The sequence below is a fragment of the Protobothrops mucrosquamatus genome, unplaced genomic scaffold, assembly GCF_001527695.2.
Source record: "Protobothrops mucrosquamatus isolate PMUCROS unplaced genomic scaffold, P.Mucros_1.0 scaffold6845, whole genome shotgun sequence".
In the NCBI taxonomy this organism is placed as follows: domain Eukaryota; kingdom Metazoa; phylum Chordata; class Lepidosauria; order Squamata; family Viperidae; genus Protobothrops; species Protobothrops mucrosquamatus.
The window spans coordinates 48,345-65,128 of record NW_015392659.1 but is presented as its reverse complement, the minus strand read 5'-3'; the positions used below and the strand labels follow the sequence as shown (position 1 = coordinate 65,128).

The following is a 16,784-nucleotide window of genomic DNA, read 5'->3' as shown; positions in this document are numbered from 1 at the left end:
AAAGTTTGTAAGTCCCTCCCCACCCCCCAAATTCATCTGCAGTGTCACCTATCCCTCAGTGATTTTCATTCTGGCCAAATCATATTCATGACAGGGAGTGGGGAGGGAAGCCACCCTCCCACCCTCCTTTTCACTGGCTCTCTGATAGCTGATCACATCATTTCCACTCTTGCATGGCTGGCACATACCAACTGGGTCATGGGGGAGGAGTGTTGCATAAGCCATGAGCCAAATCAGTGACTATGAGGATAAAAGGGAAGCCACGTGTACCTCCAATTAATTAATTAGTTCGGTTCTAATCTAAGACAACAGAAGGAGCCACCAGCACTCCTGTGGTTGCCAGAAGCTAAGAAGAAGAAGAAGGGGAATACACTGAATCAGTTGGTCTTGATTTCTTGTTTTTGCAGACATTAACTGCGCTGTCGCAAGCAGGGAACACAGGGGGAGGAACGGAGGACAGCCAGGGAGTGTTGGTGAAGGGTCTTGATTGCGACACAATCACCCAAGTGAAAGAGAAGATCCTGGACCAGCTCTACAAAGGGACACCTTATTGCCATCGACCTGACCCGGACTCGCTTGACTTGGGTGAGTCAAAGACTGCTGGAAGGGCCACCTTGAGTAAGACCCCCCCCAAAAAAAGTGGGAGGCCACTGGCCAGTGTCCCATGGCAGCACTGTCCAGGTTGCTAGGAAACTGCACACCAGTATCCCATCCGTTTCCGAAGCAATCCAAATGAGCCAATAGGAAGGCCCTGAGGGAAGGATCACTTGACTTAACTGTAGCCAATGGCATGCCGGATGAACAAATGTGGAATTTTGCAGAGTGCTGCTCCCACACAAGTTGCTTTTTGTCTTGTTTGTGTTGACAACAGAATGGCGGTCTGGGCTGGCTGGGCATCTCATCCTCTCTGATGAAGATGTGACTTCAATCGTCCAGGGCAGCTGGAAGAGGCTCAACACACTGCAACACTATAAGGTGAGGGAAGCCCTCCTACTTTTATGGCCCTCTCTGCGGCGGTTAGCTTAACTCGGGATAAGACCAGCTTTTGGCCTTTTCTCAGTAAGCATCTTTCTGCTCCTGGAACCTTCCAAAAGGTAAGAGGGTTAAGGCAAGGAGTCTTTTTGTCTTCTCTGCCTCAGAAGTCCATGAAAATACTCTCCCTTAGAATTAGACTACAGAGAGCCTAGCAATTAAGATTCTGGGCTTGTTGACTGGAAGGTTGGCAGTTCGAGACCCAATCACCACATGATGGGGTGAGTGTTCTGTCCCAGCCTACGTGAGTCCTTGTTAAACTCACAAGGAGAAACCTCTCTTCCAACAAGCAGGCTGGAACTGTGTTATTATTATTTACAGACCTGAAAAATGTCCAAAGGCAAAGGCAAACAAAACACAAATTCAATGAAACTTGATTTCTTCCAAACGGAAATTGTCCAAAGGCAAATGCAAACAAAACACAATTCAATGAAACCTGATCTCTTCCAAACGGTTGCCTTCAGCGACCAGCACCTCCCACACCTTCCCTTTTATTATGCAGCCCAAGGTGTGGCTTCCTAATGCCTTCTCCTTTGCCTTTGGAGCCGCCCCATTGCCTTCCTCTGTCCAACTCTCATTGCCTGTCAGCGTTAGCAAGCATCCATGATGTCTTCCAGCTGTGAGTCCTCACAGTCTGACTCAGCCTCCCAGCACAGCTGTGTCTCAGCCTGAGCACGAGTGGAGGGGCCAGGCTCCTCGTCAGACTGTAAGTCTTGGAGCTCATCAGAGCCTTCCTCTGACTCTGATGTCACTCTAGGCCCCTCCTCCTCCTCTGATTCCCCAGACTCAGCTACCGGGTCCACTGGCTGATGAGGAATCACAACAGTGAGCTCCCGTTACTTCCCTCAGCTCCTGCCCACCGAGCAGCTTAAAAGCTGCAAGTAGATAAATAGGTACCACATCAATGGGAAGGTAATAGCATTTTGTGTGCCTTGACATAGATAATGCCATGACCACGGAAGCATCTTCAGACATCGCTGGCTCCCTCAGCTAGGAAATGGACATGAGCACCGCCCTCTTAAGTCAGACACGACCGGACAGGGAAACCTTTACCTTTTGTTAGTCTTCCATTTACTGACTGTTCAAAATTACGGCGGTGCTGAAAAAAATCGACTTAATGGCTGATCCTCATACTTTACCGCCATTCCAGTGCTCCCCATGGTCACGTGATCAGAATTGGGGCGCTTAGTAACCAATACGTATTTTCAGCAGTTGCAGCATGGTGGGCTCATGTGATTTTTACATTTTCTTAAAATTGTTTTCTTTTATTTCCCGTCTGTATTATTTCTATAAATATTTGCCATTTGCAGCTTTCCCAGATAGCTTCCAGCAAGTCAATGGGGAAAGCCAGATTCGTTTAACAACCCCGTGGTTTACTTAACCGTGATTCACTTAACAACTTCGGCAAAAAAAAAAAAAGCTTGCAACATTGGCCGTGATTCAAAACAACCACCTTGCTTAACAACAGATACTCTGTTCCAGTTTGCGATTATACGTCGAGGACTATCTGTACTTACAATTATCTTATTGTCAGACCAATTTTCCATTGATCCCAAATATTATTTCCCCTGACTAGAACAAGCTTTTTGAGGTGATCAGGCTGAAATCTTGTCCCTCATCTGCTACTTAATTTTTTTTTTTAAAGGAGACAGCTTCTTGTGAAAAATTGTTCTTGCGCTAAACTTTGATCGACCATTCTGAAATGTAGCCAATGGGCTTTAGTTCCTGCGGATGTATCTATCTTGATTTCTGCCTGCCATCATTTTTTCTAAGTTTTCCTTGCTTGGTTTCCAAATAATGCTAGCCACTTCAAAAAGGAGGAGGGCCAGCACTGGAACAGCAATCCTTTTAAAGCAATGGAAAAAGGGAAAAAAGGAAAAGCCATCCTTTCAAGGAGCTCCACATAACTGGAGGAAAACTTAGGTTTCTAGGTAGTTCAGTNCCCCCTGCGCCGGCCGAGGCGTAGCTGGCAAGCGGCAGAGATGGAGCAGGCCGACCACCAGCTGGCCCAGCCCAAGGGAGGTAAGGCACCCGCCGGAAAAGGGGAAAAAATGGCGGACAAAAAAAATGGCGGACAGCCTTGCTTGGCGACCCCTGTGAAATGGTCGATCGACCCCAAATGGGGTCCCGACCCACAGGTTGAGAACCACTGAACTAGTCTGTATGCATTATGAAAGATTTCTGTGGATAGATTAACCTTGGAGATGAAAGAGAAAGAAGATTCAATTTATTTTAAAACTTGGGAAAAAATTTATCAATGGTTAGAAATACGATAGAATGAGAAAAGAGCTTGAAATTAAATGGAATATATGGTTTTAGGTTTTTCACCAAACTTTATTTTTTATGTTAATAATAGCGTTATTATTAGTGATTTTAAATATTAGTAGCGACAGTCAGAATCAGCTGATATCTTATTAATTAAGGTTATCTACTTAGAGGAATTGTATTTACTTGTTAATTTCTAATTATATGTTTATAGCCAACTCTATTTACTATAATTGATTAGTATTATATAAACTACGTTTACTCAATATGCATATCCGGATGGTAGTCTGCTTGTTAAAGCATGAGATTATTGTTGGGGGTTACCCCATTATTGTACCTTCCCTTACCCTATCCTCAATTCCTTACTCCTACCCTTCCCTATACCCGTACTTACCCTATTCTTTCCTTACTCATATAAAATCTAATAAAATATTTATATATATATATATATATATAAAAAGAAAGATTTCTGGCTGGACTGAAAAGAAATAATTAAGTCCCTAGGCGGCCTATTAAGATGTAATCAGTGAGCCATTGAACAATAGTTTTGGCTTCCTAGCACCCGCATTCTGCCACCTTTCAAAACAGATTCTTTTTACATTCTGTTAAGTTCTGCAAGGCTGGCAGGCTCAGCAAACAAGAACCACTTGGGCTTCTGGAAAGATAACAGAATCTCGAAAACCTGCCAGAGCAATTCTCTAGCTCAGTGGTTCTCAACCTTTTTAATGCCGCGACCCCCAACCGGTCGTAAGTCGAGGACTAAACTGGTCGTAAGTCGAGGACTACCCAACGGGTCGTAAGTCGAGGACTTTCCCTCCCCGGGAGCGCCGCACATGCGTGGTTCCGCCCCCTGCGCCGGCCGAGGCGTAGCTGGCAAGCGGCAGAGACGGAGCAAGCCGACCACCAGCTGGCCCAGCTCAAGGGAGGTAAGGCACCCGCCGGAAAAGGGGAAAAAAATGGCAGACAGCCTTGCTTGGCGACCCCCGTGAAATGGTCGATCGACCCCAAATGGGGTCGCGACCCATAGGTTGAGAACCGCTGCTCTAGCTCAACTTATATGTAGCAAAGTTAAAGTGGAGTTACTCTCAGTCTCTTTCTCCTACCTCCTCCCTACCCTGGACTTCAAAGTCTATTGTCTTAACTTCCCCTTTTCCCCCCTTAATTGTCTCCTTTGGTATTTCCAAAGCCAGTTAGGCATTTTATCACATCTTCAGACAACAACTCGTCCCAATCAACGCTACTGCATCTGGAAAGCTCTTAACCAACTTCTTATTATTACTCCCATAAGAGTTTTTAAAGTTCAGCCTTTATAGTTCCAAAGGTGCTTTTCAGAAGGCAGCTGGACTTTCAAGGGAAAAAAAACAAGAAAGTCCAGTTGCCTTTTGAAAAGCACCTTTGGAACAACCATGATCTGGACGATTGAGAATCTCCGCAGACATTCAACCTTTATAGCTAGTCCTCCAGGACAGAGTAAATAAGAAGAATAAATTGCCTATCACTGGTAGATACAGGCAGTCCTTGAGTTACGACCACAATTGATTCCAGAATCTCCATGGCTAAGCAAGAAAGTTGTTAAGTGAATTTTGCCCCGTTTTACGACCTTTTCTTGACACAGTTATCAAGTGAATCACTGCAGTTGTCAACATGTTAGTAACATGGTTGCTAAATGAATCTGGCTTCCCATCAACTTTGCTCATCCGAAGGTCACCCAAAAATGACCCTGGGGCATTGCAATCGTCATCAATGCATGCCAGTTGCAAAGTGTCTGAATTTTGATCACGTGACCACAGGGATGTTGCCATGACCCTAAGCATAAAAAATGGTCATAAGTTACTTTTTTCAGTGCCATTGTAACTTTGAACGAACAACAACAACAACAACAACAACAACAACAACAACAACAACAACAATAATAATAATAATAATAATAATAATAATAATAATAATAATAATAATAAAAATAATAATAAAGTTGGAAGGGACCTTGGATCTAGTCCAACCCCCTGCTCAGGCAGGTAACCCTATACCATTTCAGACAAATGGCTGTCCAGTCTCTTCTTAAAAACTTCCAGTGTTGGAGCATTCACCACTTCTGGAGGCAGGTTGTTCTACTGGTTAATTGTTCTAACTGTCAGGAAGTTTCTCCTTAGTTCTAGGTTGCTTCTCTCCTTGATTAGTTTCCATCCGTTGCTTCTTGTCCTGCCTTCAGGCGCCTTGGAGAATAGCTTGACTCCCTCTTCTTTGTGGCAACCCCTGAGATATTGGAACACTGCTATCATGTCCCCCCTCGTCCTTCTCTTCATTAAACTAGACATACCCAATTCCAGCAGCCTTTCCTTATATGTTTTAGCCTCCAGGCCCCTAATAATCTTTGTTGCTCTTCTCTGTACTCTTTCTAGAGTTTCAACATCTTTTTTACATCGTGGTGACCAAAACTGGATGCAGTATTCCAAGTATGGCCTTACCAAGGCATTGTAAAGTGGTATTAACACTTCACGTGATCTTGATTCTGTCCCTCTGTTAATGCAGCCTAGCACTGTGTTGGCCTTTTTGGCAGCTGCAGCACACTGCTGGCTGATATCTAAGTGATTGTCCACTAGGACTCCGAGGTCCCTCTCACAGTTACTACTATGGTTGTAAATTGAGGACTACCTGCAATTGCAGGCAACCCTCTGTTAACTTCCTCAACTTATGACTGGTCACTTAGACCGTTCCAAGTTACAATGGACCAAAAAAAAAGGGACATATGACCTGGATTTGGCGTTCTGATGCCTAGAGCCTCCTTGGTGGCCACATGACTGCATTTTGGATGCTTGGCAAATGACCCGCATTTATGGCTGTTTACAGCATCCCATGGTCCCATGACTAATTTATGAGGTTTTTGCTGGAAACCAGGGTTTACCCATCTTCTTGTCTGCTGCTATCATTGTATATTAAACTATTGGCAGATGACTATTCTCCAGGCTGGAGGGAGGCTATAGAATTCAAGTAGCAGCTTCTAGACTCACAAGCCAGGTTCTTTTTTATCCTGGGGCATGGGGGCTTGATGATGTAGTGCAGACATGTCAAACACAAGGCCCAGGGGCCGGATGCGGCCCGCGAAGTGGTTTCATGTGGCCCGCGAAGGCATCCTGGAAACAGTGAGGGAACGGCCCCCTCTGCCTTGGCCCAGGCTGGCCAGGAGCCAATGTACAATTTTGTGGTGGCCATCTATGCTGAAACGCATTCAGTCTTAGCTCCACAAGGCCGTCTGGAAACAGCGAGGAACCAGCCCCTGCCGCGTTGGCCCCGCCCCCTGGGTGCATGCTGGGGAGGTGTCACCCTTTGTGAGGAATGAAGAAATGGACCATGCCTTGGCGCTTGCCCTGGTCCCACCCCCTTCTGCCAGAGACCCTCAGATCTGTCCCACTCCTGCCCAGGCCCCCACAGTCACCCTTGACGCAAATGATGTAGAGCTGGCCACACCCACCCAGTAGGCCACACCCACTCCATTCACGCCCACCCAGTAGGCCACACACACCCCTGGCCACCCCACCCCCCCAAGGGCAAGTGCAATGCTGATGCTGCCCTCAATGAAATTGAGTTTGACACCCCTGATGTGGTGGGCTTGTCAACCAAAAGGTTCGAGACCCAAGTATTGCATGACAGGGTGAGCTCCGTTCTTTTCCCAGCTCCTGCCAACCTAGCAGTTTAAAAGCATGAGATGCAAGTAGATAAATAGGTACCACTTTTGTACCACTTTGGTCCCACCTTGTCATGTGGTGGGAAAGTAACAGCATTCCGTGCGCCTCGGCGTATAATCATGTTGGCCACATGATCACGGAAGCATCTTCAGACAACACTGGCTCCCTTGGCTAAGAAACAGAGATGAGTGCCACCCCCTGGAGTCAGACACGACTGGATAGCAGAATCCTTTACCATCTTTTTTTTTTTTGTTAATGAAAAGGCCAGACGCACATTTCACGCAAAGGATAAATGATAGGGAGTACCAACTGCATGTCAGTAGGATGCCATATAAGACTGGAACTTGGATTTCAAGCTGACCTTGGGTGGTAGCAAGTAGTTAATATCTTTCACCTTCCCCAGGTTGAAAAAGAACCTTTTCTGAGCGTGGAGCGCTGTGTTACCACCAGGATCTCTGTCAGATACTCTAAAATCCTCTTATCCAAATTAGTTTATTCTTGTGATTCAGATGAAATTAATCAGCTATACCCTCTATTGCTATACTGAAGTTTGTAAAGGGAAATTGAATTCTCTTACTTTACCTCTTCTGTGTCAGTATTCAGGAAAACAAGGCCATAGTTGTATAAAGCTTTTACTTTATGAATAAAGTACTGACGCCTTGGCTAAATTTTGTGCTGCTGAGGTAAAAACGTGCCATCAAATATTATATACTAATTGCTAGGTTTTAATGTTTCCTTAACCTATTGATTGCAATAAAGTAGGGGTCTTCAAACTTGGCCCTTTTATGACTTGTGGACTTCAACTCCCAGAATTCCTCAGCCAGGCACGCTGGCTGAGGAATTCTGGGAGTTGAAGTCCACAAGTCATAAAAGGGCCAAGTTTGAAGACCCCCTGCAATAAAGTACATGCATGTGAAAAGCCACTCTGAGTACTGCTTTGACAGAGGAAAAGCAGGATATATGCATAAATAAATAACTAGCTACCATTAACAACAAATGCTGTGATCAAATAAAATAGGTTAGTTTTAAAAATAAATTCTTCATAAGTGAATCTTGACCCTAAGTATTTTGGAGGTGAAGCCTGTCAGTCTCCAATCATTTTAAATTATGGACACTGCTGAACTGGGTAGATTCTACTTTAATTATATCAAAAGCCATATTATGTCATATAGATTATATCACATTAGCACACAAGGAGATAAGATGGTGTTAAGTGTCTAATCTCAAATGCCAACTTCCAAATATTTTTTGCTGAAAGACAATGCAGCATGTTGAGTCCCGAAAGCTTTTTAACCCACATTTTTTGTGCCTGCTCAGGTGCCTGATGGAGCCACTGTTGCACTGGTCCCTCGTATGACCAAGCACCTTCCCAGGGAGAATCAGGATTACATCCCTGGAGAGAGTGAGTGACCACTCCAACTCTTATTTGGTTATTGGGGGAAAAGCAGCTTGGGTGGACTGAATGGACAAAGGAACAAAATGGACTGAAAGTTAATTACCAAACCAGTTTGGAGTAGCAAGTTAATTTAAAGAGAAAAAAAAATTGTTCAATTGAGAAACTGAGCATCTGCCATCTGATGATCTACTGCCAATCATCCAGAGTGGCCTTATGCTGGTTTGTGTTTTAGAAACTCCAATGCTGGAGGATGCGGATGAGGGCGGCATAAAGCTTTGGCACCTGGTGAAACCGACCGAGGAACCTGAGCTGCCTAAACATCGGCGAGGGAGCCTGCGGGAACGGGAGAGAGCCAAAGCGATTCCAGAGATCTACCTAACGCGTCTTCTTTCCATGAAGGTAAGAAGAGATCCAGTCGTCAGTTCTGCTCTTGTTTATTCCCAACAATTATTTCAGGCTTTCTGTCCATGGATGCAATCTCCAGAAGAAGCCCTATGGAAAGAATAAGACTTTCTTCTCAATAAGAATGTACAGCATTGCAGTTCCGGTCTACTTTCCTTGACTTGATCTCATCCACACTGTTGTTTACTGGGAATTTAATTGGAGGGCAAATTAGGACAGGTAAAAGGAGTCATTTCAACACATTGGGCATAGCTGCCCTATGGGATTCTTTGATACACGGTGTAGTAATAATGTTAGGAGAGCTGAGAAGCTCCCCAACACAATATACTTCTAAGGGCTCTGTAGGAAAAGGTATTTAAGATAGATGCAACATTTTTGCTTTCCAACTCTGTGATAGAATGATTTCTTTATTAGTGGAGATTAAGACAAACAACAACAGATAATTTGGCTTCAGAGATCCTGTAAAAAAAAAAAAATCATACAGGAAGTGACCAGCTATTTTTTTTCTTCTCTTCTTGATTTATCACAGGGGTCTCCAAACTTGGCAGTTGTGTGGACTTCAACGCCCAGAATAAATTCCCCAGCCAGCATGTCTGGCTGAGGAATTCTGGAAGTTGAAATCCACAAGCCTTAAAATTGCCACGTTTGAAGACCGCTGATCTCTCAGGATTCCGGCCCACAGAATTTGTGATTTTCTTAGCCAGTTTTCCTTAGATCAGAACTACGTGGTGAGATCACCTTTCCCACTTTAACACATAATGGGAGAGTCCATAACATTTATTGGCTGGTTCTGTGCTGTAAATTTATCCTAAGCTTTCCTTCAGGGTCTTCGTTGCTCTTGTGTTTGTTGGCCCCAAAGAGAACTGTGCCATAACTTGGTCTGATTTGTGCTATATTTGCTTGTAGGGGACGCTACAGAAATTTGTAGATGATTTATTCCAAGTGATCCTCAGTACCAATCGCCCTGTCCCTCTGGCTGTGAAATATTTTTTTGACCTGCTAGATGAGCAAGCACTGAATCATGGGATCACAGATCCAGAAACCATCCACATCTGGAAAACAAATAGGTAGGCAACCAAAACTACTGGAAGCCACTTCTCAAAAGCTTAATGTCTTGATTGTGCTATTTATTGGTTTGCTCTTCATTTCCCCACAGAAGATAATAACCTCGTAAAACTCTGCTGATGTCCAGCCCAATATCATATCTGTGATATTAATAATCCTATTTTACAGTTCGGGTATTTAACACTCAGAAAATTATGGACCAACCTAGATGTGATGGGAGGAGGTTTATCTGTAAGACAGAACAATTAGAAATTTTGTAGGCACTGCAGTTAGGGGAAAATAGGGTAAACCTCACTGTTTCATGTTTTATAGGCTTTGTTAAATAGCCTGTAAATTGCACTAGAGAAATACTTCACATCATGAAACTGGCATATTTGGCATGTACAATTATAGTGTAACTGATACTTAATTCACTGGTTGACTCATGCTCCGAGGGCATTTCATTTGTAGACAGCTGCAAACATCAGTATGATGGCTTGAGCTTCATGACATCATTGCACAAATGGCACAGTTGCATAATGATGTCATGACACTACATATGTACAGTAAGTATGATAATTGTAAAATGGGTCAGTCACATGACCGACCCAGTTTTATATTTTTCTGTGATAACTTTACATACTGTGCAGTTGTAAAAAGGCCTCTGTGGTTGTTAAGCAAACATAGCAGTTGTTAAGCAAACCAATAGTTCATTATTGGGCACTTTTTCCCTCAAAACAGAGGTTTTTGGCAAAACTGTCATAAAACATAGCCATTTTGCCATAGGATACTGCAGCCTGGTTGCCAAGTGCTTGAAATTTGGTCATGTGACCACGGGGGGGGCTGGCCGTCAGAACTATAAATCCCTGTCATAAGTACCCCCCATGTAGGTCTGTTGCGACTTCGAACAGTTGCTAAATGGCCAGTTGTAAGTCGAGGATGACATGTACATAACTGACATCATTTGTATCATGATGTTGTCGTGAACATGTCATCTGCCAGCCTCTACCTGTTAGCCGTCCTGCCGAGTGCTATTGACTGAGGGTTTTTTTTTCTTCCTGCAGTCTGCCCTTAAGGTTCTGGATCAACATAATCAAGAACCCCCAGTTTGTGTTTGATGTGCAAACGTCAGATAATGTGGACGCTGTGCTCTTGGTCATCGCTCAGACCTTCATGGACTCCTGCACCCTCGCTGACCACAAACTGGGCCGGGTAAGCCTGAAAGAATGCAGCTTAGAATGAATGTGAAGAGAATCCGGAAGCCGTGTCCCCCAAATGGTTACTTGCTGGTGCAAGAAGTGTGTGGTGGGGTATCCAGGTTTTCCCTCTCAGATAGGCTGGTTCCATGTTTTGTTCTATATCAGTGGTGGCGAACCTATGGCACGCGTGCCAGAGGCGGCACTCAGAGCCCTCTCAGTGGGCACGTGTGCCATGCCCCAGAGATGGCAACCGTCCCTCTTCAACCAGTTGCCTGCTAACTCGCTGAGGTCCCATGTGGCCGGATGCATCCCAGCATGGCTGGTTTCCCTCCCCCTCGTCCCATCCCTCTTGGCCTCACATGCTCTCCTTTTCCCGGGCACGACCCACTGCATCGCCTCCTCAGCTGTCGGCCGGCCATCCAGCTCAGAGGTGGCTTCTCTGAACTGCTGGCGGTGGGCTGCGGAGCCCCAGAGTGCGCCGGTCGAGGGGCCGGCAGGCTGTGGCTGCTGATGGACACTGTCAGCCCCCATGCGCTCACTGGCCTCTTGTGTTGGGGCCGACGGTGTCAGGCAGCAACTGCCACGGCCCCTGCCTCGCCTCACCCCACAGGATGAGCCTCCTGCCCACCGCCCCACCCACCAGAGACCACCTGGATCTCCCCCAACCCTGCCCGGCCCTCACAGGCGTCCCTCCCCACGAGCAACATCAAGGTGACCACGCCCCCTTGGCCACACCCACCCAGTCTGCCATGACCACAGCCACGCCCACCTGGCACCCGGCGATACATAAGTGGGTTTTGGGTGGCAGTTTGGGCACTTGGTCTCTAAAAGGTTCACCATCACTGCTCTATATTCTGGCAAGATCTCAAGGAGCTAACAATAAAAAGAACTCAACAGCACCTTTTCTTGTGGTTATATTGTCTCCTTCTGGTATAGAAGCCGCAGCCTTTTCTTAAAAGGAAGATGCTATTTTATGAGCATTTGTGTAACTCAGGGGTCTTCAAACCTGGCCCTTTTATGACTTGTGAACTTCAACTCCCAGAATTCGTCAGCCAGCATGCCTGGATGAGGAATTCTGGGAGTTGAAGTCCACAAGTCATAAAAGGGCCAAGTTTGAAGACCCCTGGTGTAACTTGTCACCTGAGGTGTGGTTGCTATATTTTCATGGACATCTCTTAGCTGACACTAGTGATGCCAGCAATGCTAAGGAGCACACCACCCATTTTTCCAGAGGAAGATTCAGGATAAGATAAGATAAGTTAAGATAAGATAACCTTTATTGTCATTTTTTTACTGTGGGCACAACGGCACACATCAAAAATGAAATTTAATTGCCCGCTCTCAAAGTGAAACACATACTATGAACAACATATGTATAGACCCACATCCCTACATATACGTAGCAAATAAATATTAAATATTGTCCATCTTGAATATATAACGGAAGGAGGAAGCTCGAGAGTTCAAAGGTTAATGCTGTATGGAATGAAACTCTGGCTGAATCTGGATGTTCTGCTTCGGATACCACAAAGCCTCCTCCCAGAAGGTAACAGGGAAAACAGGTTGTGAAGAGGATGTGTAGTGTCCCAGACAATCTTATGGACCCTGCTCAACCAGCGCTTCTGTGCTATGTCCTGGATGGGAGGGAGGGAACTGCCAATGATCTTTTTGGCCATCCTCACCACTCTCTGCACCGCCTTCCTGTCTGAAGCAGTGATGCTTCCAAACCAGACTGTGATGCTGTATGACAGGATGCTCTCGATCGTCCCCCTGTAGAAAGTGGTCAGGACAGGGGAAGGAAGATGTGCTTTTCTCATGCGACGCAGAAAATGCAGGCGCTGATGTGCCCGCCCCACCAGTTTCTCACTGTTGAGCAACCAAGCCAGCCTACTCGTTAGCTGCACAGCCCGCCGATCCCTCCAGTTACAGCTTTGTCTTCCTTTCCTCTTCATTCCCCCTGAGAATGTTAATTGTTTTCATTATGTGTAAAAATTTCTGGGCCTTGAAATTAATGTCTTGCTTTTTTTTTTTTTTTGGGTGGCCTTTCCAGGATTCCCCAATTAACAAGTTGCTCTACGCACGAGACATACCACGCTATAAGCAGATGGTGGAAAGGTAAGGAAGGACAATTCAGAGGGAGGCCAGATGTATCCAGAGAAGGAGAAGAGGTGGAGGATAAGCTGGATGTAACAATAATAAGGAAAAAAACATTATTTCCCTTCTGCAGGTACTACGCAGATATTCGCCAAACCATCTCGGCCAGTGATCAGGAGATGAATTCTGCCTTGGCGGAGCTATCACGGGTGAGGAGCCCCCCAGCTGCTCCCTTCTCTTTTTGCACAAAAGCCCTTTTCAAGGCTTTTATCCGTGCCATTCTTCGACGCAGCATCGGCGTCCCTTCTTTTTGTGATTTGATTACAGATAGTCCTTGACTTATGACCAGTTGCTTAGCGACTGTTCGAAGTTATGACTCACCTGGAAGAAGGGGAGTTACGACCCAGTTCTCATGTCCCGACGGTCGATCTCCCCCAAGGTCACATGAGCGCACTTCAGGCGCTTGGCAACACAGCCACATTTACCCTGGTTTGCAGCAGCACCCCATAGTCACATGACCGCATTTCATCACATTTTTTGCCCAAAACTTACTTCCTGTTTTTGGCAAAACTATACCTGTTTTGAGAACCATTGGTCCTCTTGACCAAGGCTTTTCAACCAGTGGTACGGGTACCACCTGTGGTACATTGGCACCTGGCAGGTGGTACGCGACCATCCTAGAAAAGTAGTGGGGGAAGGGAATGAGCTGAACCAGTGGCAGCACCGCACAAACCTGAGCGAGAGATGGCTGGAGCTGCAGGGCTGTCAGGGCTCAGTGGAAGGGCCAGGATCAGCGCCAGGCTCCAGCTGGAAAGCAGCACTGATCCTGGCGCTTCTGCTGAGCCCAGAAGAAGCGCCGATCAGCTGGAATGTTGCAGCATCTCCAGGGTCTTGTGATTTACATTCAGATGCTTGGCAACTGATTCATATTTATGATGGAATCAATGTCCCAGGGTCATGTGAAGTGACCAAAACCTGCTGCAACCACCCAGCAGACGGGGGGAATAAAACCAAACACCACCCCACCCCACTCCCGCTGCCAATCCTCAACAGAAATGCTCACAACAATGAAAACCTTGGACAGGAGGAAGACCGCTGCTGGGTGGGCAGGCAGGTATCTTGCTCAGCTGTGCCTTGGGGGGCACTTTTTTTCAGTGCCACTTTAACTTCGAACAGTCACTAAGCGAACTGTTGTAAGTCGAGGACTACCTGTACTTCATCACTTTTTTCCTTTTTTTTTTTGGTCATCAAGTTTTTGACACCTTGCTAGGCAACTGGTGGTACTTGGATATTGCCATATCCTAAAAGCGGTACAATGGGTGAAAAGGTTGAAAAGCCCTGCTCTTGACAACTGCTAGATTTGCTTAATGACCCGGGGTTCATTTTTTTCAACCGCTGCAAAAAAGGTGTAAAATCAAGTCGGTCAGTACCCACCATCACGGTTGTAACTTGAAGGCTACCTGTACGGCAATGCCTTGTAGCTGGGGCTCTCGTTGGAGATCGTTCAGGAGCTTCAGTTTCTCAAAACGAAGATTCAGGGAATTGGCTGATAAAATCATAAGAAACCACTGTCTGGCAGCCATTTTGGTTGCCAAGCCATTTCTCCACCTGGTCAGAGATTTCTAATGGCCTGAATGGCGACTGGTGCTGGTGGTGAAGGTATCGCAAGGTAGTGCAAAGAACCTCTCTTCCTTATGGACTTGCTGAGGCTCTTTAGTCATTTTAAGCAGTTCCTTAGATTTCCTCCCCATGTTAGTGAAGGAAGTGTCAGACGTCTCTTCAGGCCAGGCCCCATTAGGCCTATCAGGGGACTGGAGGCTAAAACATATAAGGAACGGCTGCTGGAATTGGGTATGTCTAGTTTAATGAAGAGAAGGACGAGGGGGGACATGATAGCCGTGTTCCAATATCTCAGGGGCTGCCATAAAGAAGAGGGAGTCAAGCTATTCTCCAAGGCGCCTGAAGGCAGGACAAGAAGCAACGGATGGAAAGTAATCAAGGAGAGGAGCAACCTAGAACTAAGGAGAAACTTCCTGACAGTTAGAACAATTAACCAGTGGAACAACCTGCCTCCAGAAGCGGTGAATGCTCCAACACTGGAAGTTTTCAAGAAGAGACTGGACAGCCATTTGTCTGAAATATTATACCATTTCAGACAAATGGCTGTCCAATCTCTTCTTAAAAACTTCCAGTGTTGGAGCATTCACAGCTTGTGGAGGCCGGTTGTTCCACTGGTTAATTGTTCTAACTGTCAGAAGATTGTAAGTGAGGCCAGGCTGCTGAGCACCTGAATTTTTGTGCTGCAATGGCTATAACGTCAGGCACAGATCAAAAGTCCATTTTTTTTTACCACCGTCGTAACTTTGAATGGCCATAAGTCGAGGGCTACCTGTAGGACAGAATTAAATTGCGCTTCCTGGCTCCCCTCTCCTGGATGTAGACTGTGGCTCCCCTCTAGCAGCTTGGTAAAAGACATTACAAAGAAAACTAGGATTAGTTCAGATAATCCACAGGCTGCAGCCATAACTCCGGTCGTGTCGTCCTTGTTCGTTCCTTGGCATCTCCAGCTAAAAGCCTCAGATAAGAAATGATGAGACAGGCATGAAATGGAGAAGAGGAGGCAATTTATCTGCCTCAGTGTTAAGGGAGACTGTGACTCTTTTGCCACCTGGCCTGCCCAGCATGGAACTTGATCTACTGTACTTTGAACATGGCTTGGGAAGACTTTGGCTCTCGTTAACTAAAAATAGCCCCGGTGTCTCTTACTTACAGAATTACTCAGGTGAACTCAATTCCTTGGTGGCTTTGCATGAACTTTACAAGTACATCAACAAATACTATGATCAGGTGAGAGTATTTTCTTTCCAACTTGGGGGGTTTATTTTTGTCGGGGAGGGGGGCAGATGTAGAGACCCCACGCCCATCTTCCCTATTCTGATTGTGGTGACAAATGAGTGCAAAAAAGATTGGGCGCTCTCTTTGGGTGCTCTAGCGGCAAAACAATATCTTCAGATTATATTCCACCAGAGCTTGGAGCATTGGTGGTTAAAAGGAAGCAAGTCCTTTTTAAGCAGTCTGCTTCTTGCATTCTGTCCAACTGAATTCAATAAACTCAAAGTTCCTCTCACTCTATGCCCCAGACATCTGTTTTCATACTTCTCCTTGGCTTATGAAAGGGTCAGTAAAGAAAGGAAATCTGGAGATCCATTTTGAGCGCGGGGAGGGGGGGAATCCAGTTCTCCAGATCTAAAAGAGCACGTTCCACAGTTCGAACATCACCATCAAAAAGGCCCCAGTGCTAGCAGATGCTGGCCCCGTATCAGGCAAGGAAGACACCCAGAAGAGGTCAATCAAAGCTTCCCAGAGATTTGGGAAGGTTTTTAGATAAACTGTCCCATGAGACACGTCTCCACAGGCAAGAGATTCCTTCCTCTGAGGTATTCCCTCAAATATCTGGGCCTGATGGTGAAGGCAATCATTGGTTAATAGCTCCGGTTTCTGCCCACAGATCATCACCGCCTTGGAGGAAGACCCGATTGCACAGAAAATGCAGCTGGGGTACCGCCTGCAGCAGATTGCCGCAGCAGTGGAGAACAAAGTCACAGATTTGTGAGGTGTCCAAGGGACAGCCGGCTAGAAAGAAAACAGACGGCACCCACTGCCGTCCCA

At 45.9% G+C, this 16,784-nt stretch overlaps 1 protein-coding gene across 1 annotated transcript in view; it reads left to right on the top strand.

Moving 5' to 3' along the window:
- The window catches only part of LOC107300382 (plexin-B1-like), a 27,204-nt gene extending 10,476 nt beyond the window's left edge, over positions 1-16,728 (top strand). Inside the window, 10 exon segments of the mRNA XM_029286990.1 lie at positions 408-585; positions 872-975; positions 8,298-8,382; positions 8,609-8,775; positions 9,685-9,845; positions 10,887-11,034; positions 13,072-13,136; positions 13,249-13,324; positions 15,888-15,962; positions 16,624-16,728. Coding sequence (XP_029142823.1) covers positions 408-585; positions 872-975; positions 8,298-8,382; positions 8,609-8,775; positions 9,685-9,845; positions 10,887-11,034; positions 13,072-13,136; positions 13,249-13,324; positions 15,888-15,962; positions 16,624-16,728 — 1,164 coding nt within the window.
- Positions 16,729-16,784: the final 56 nt, after the last annotated feature.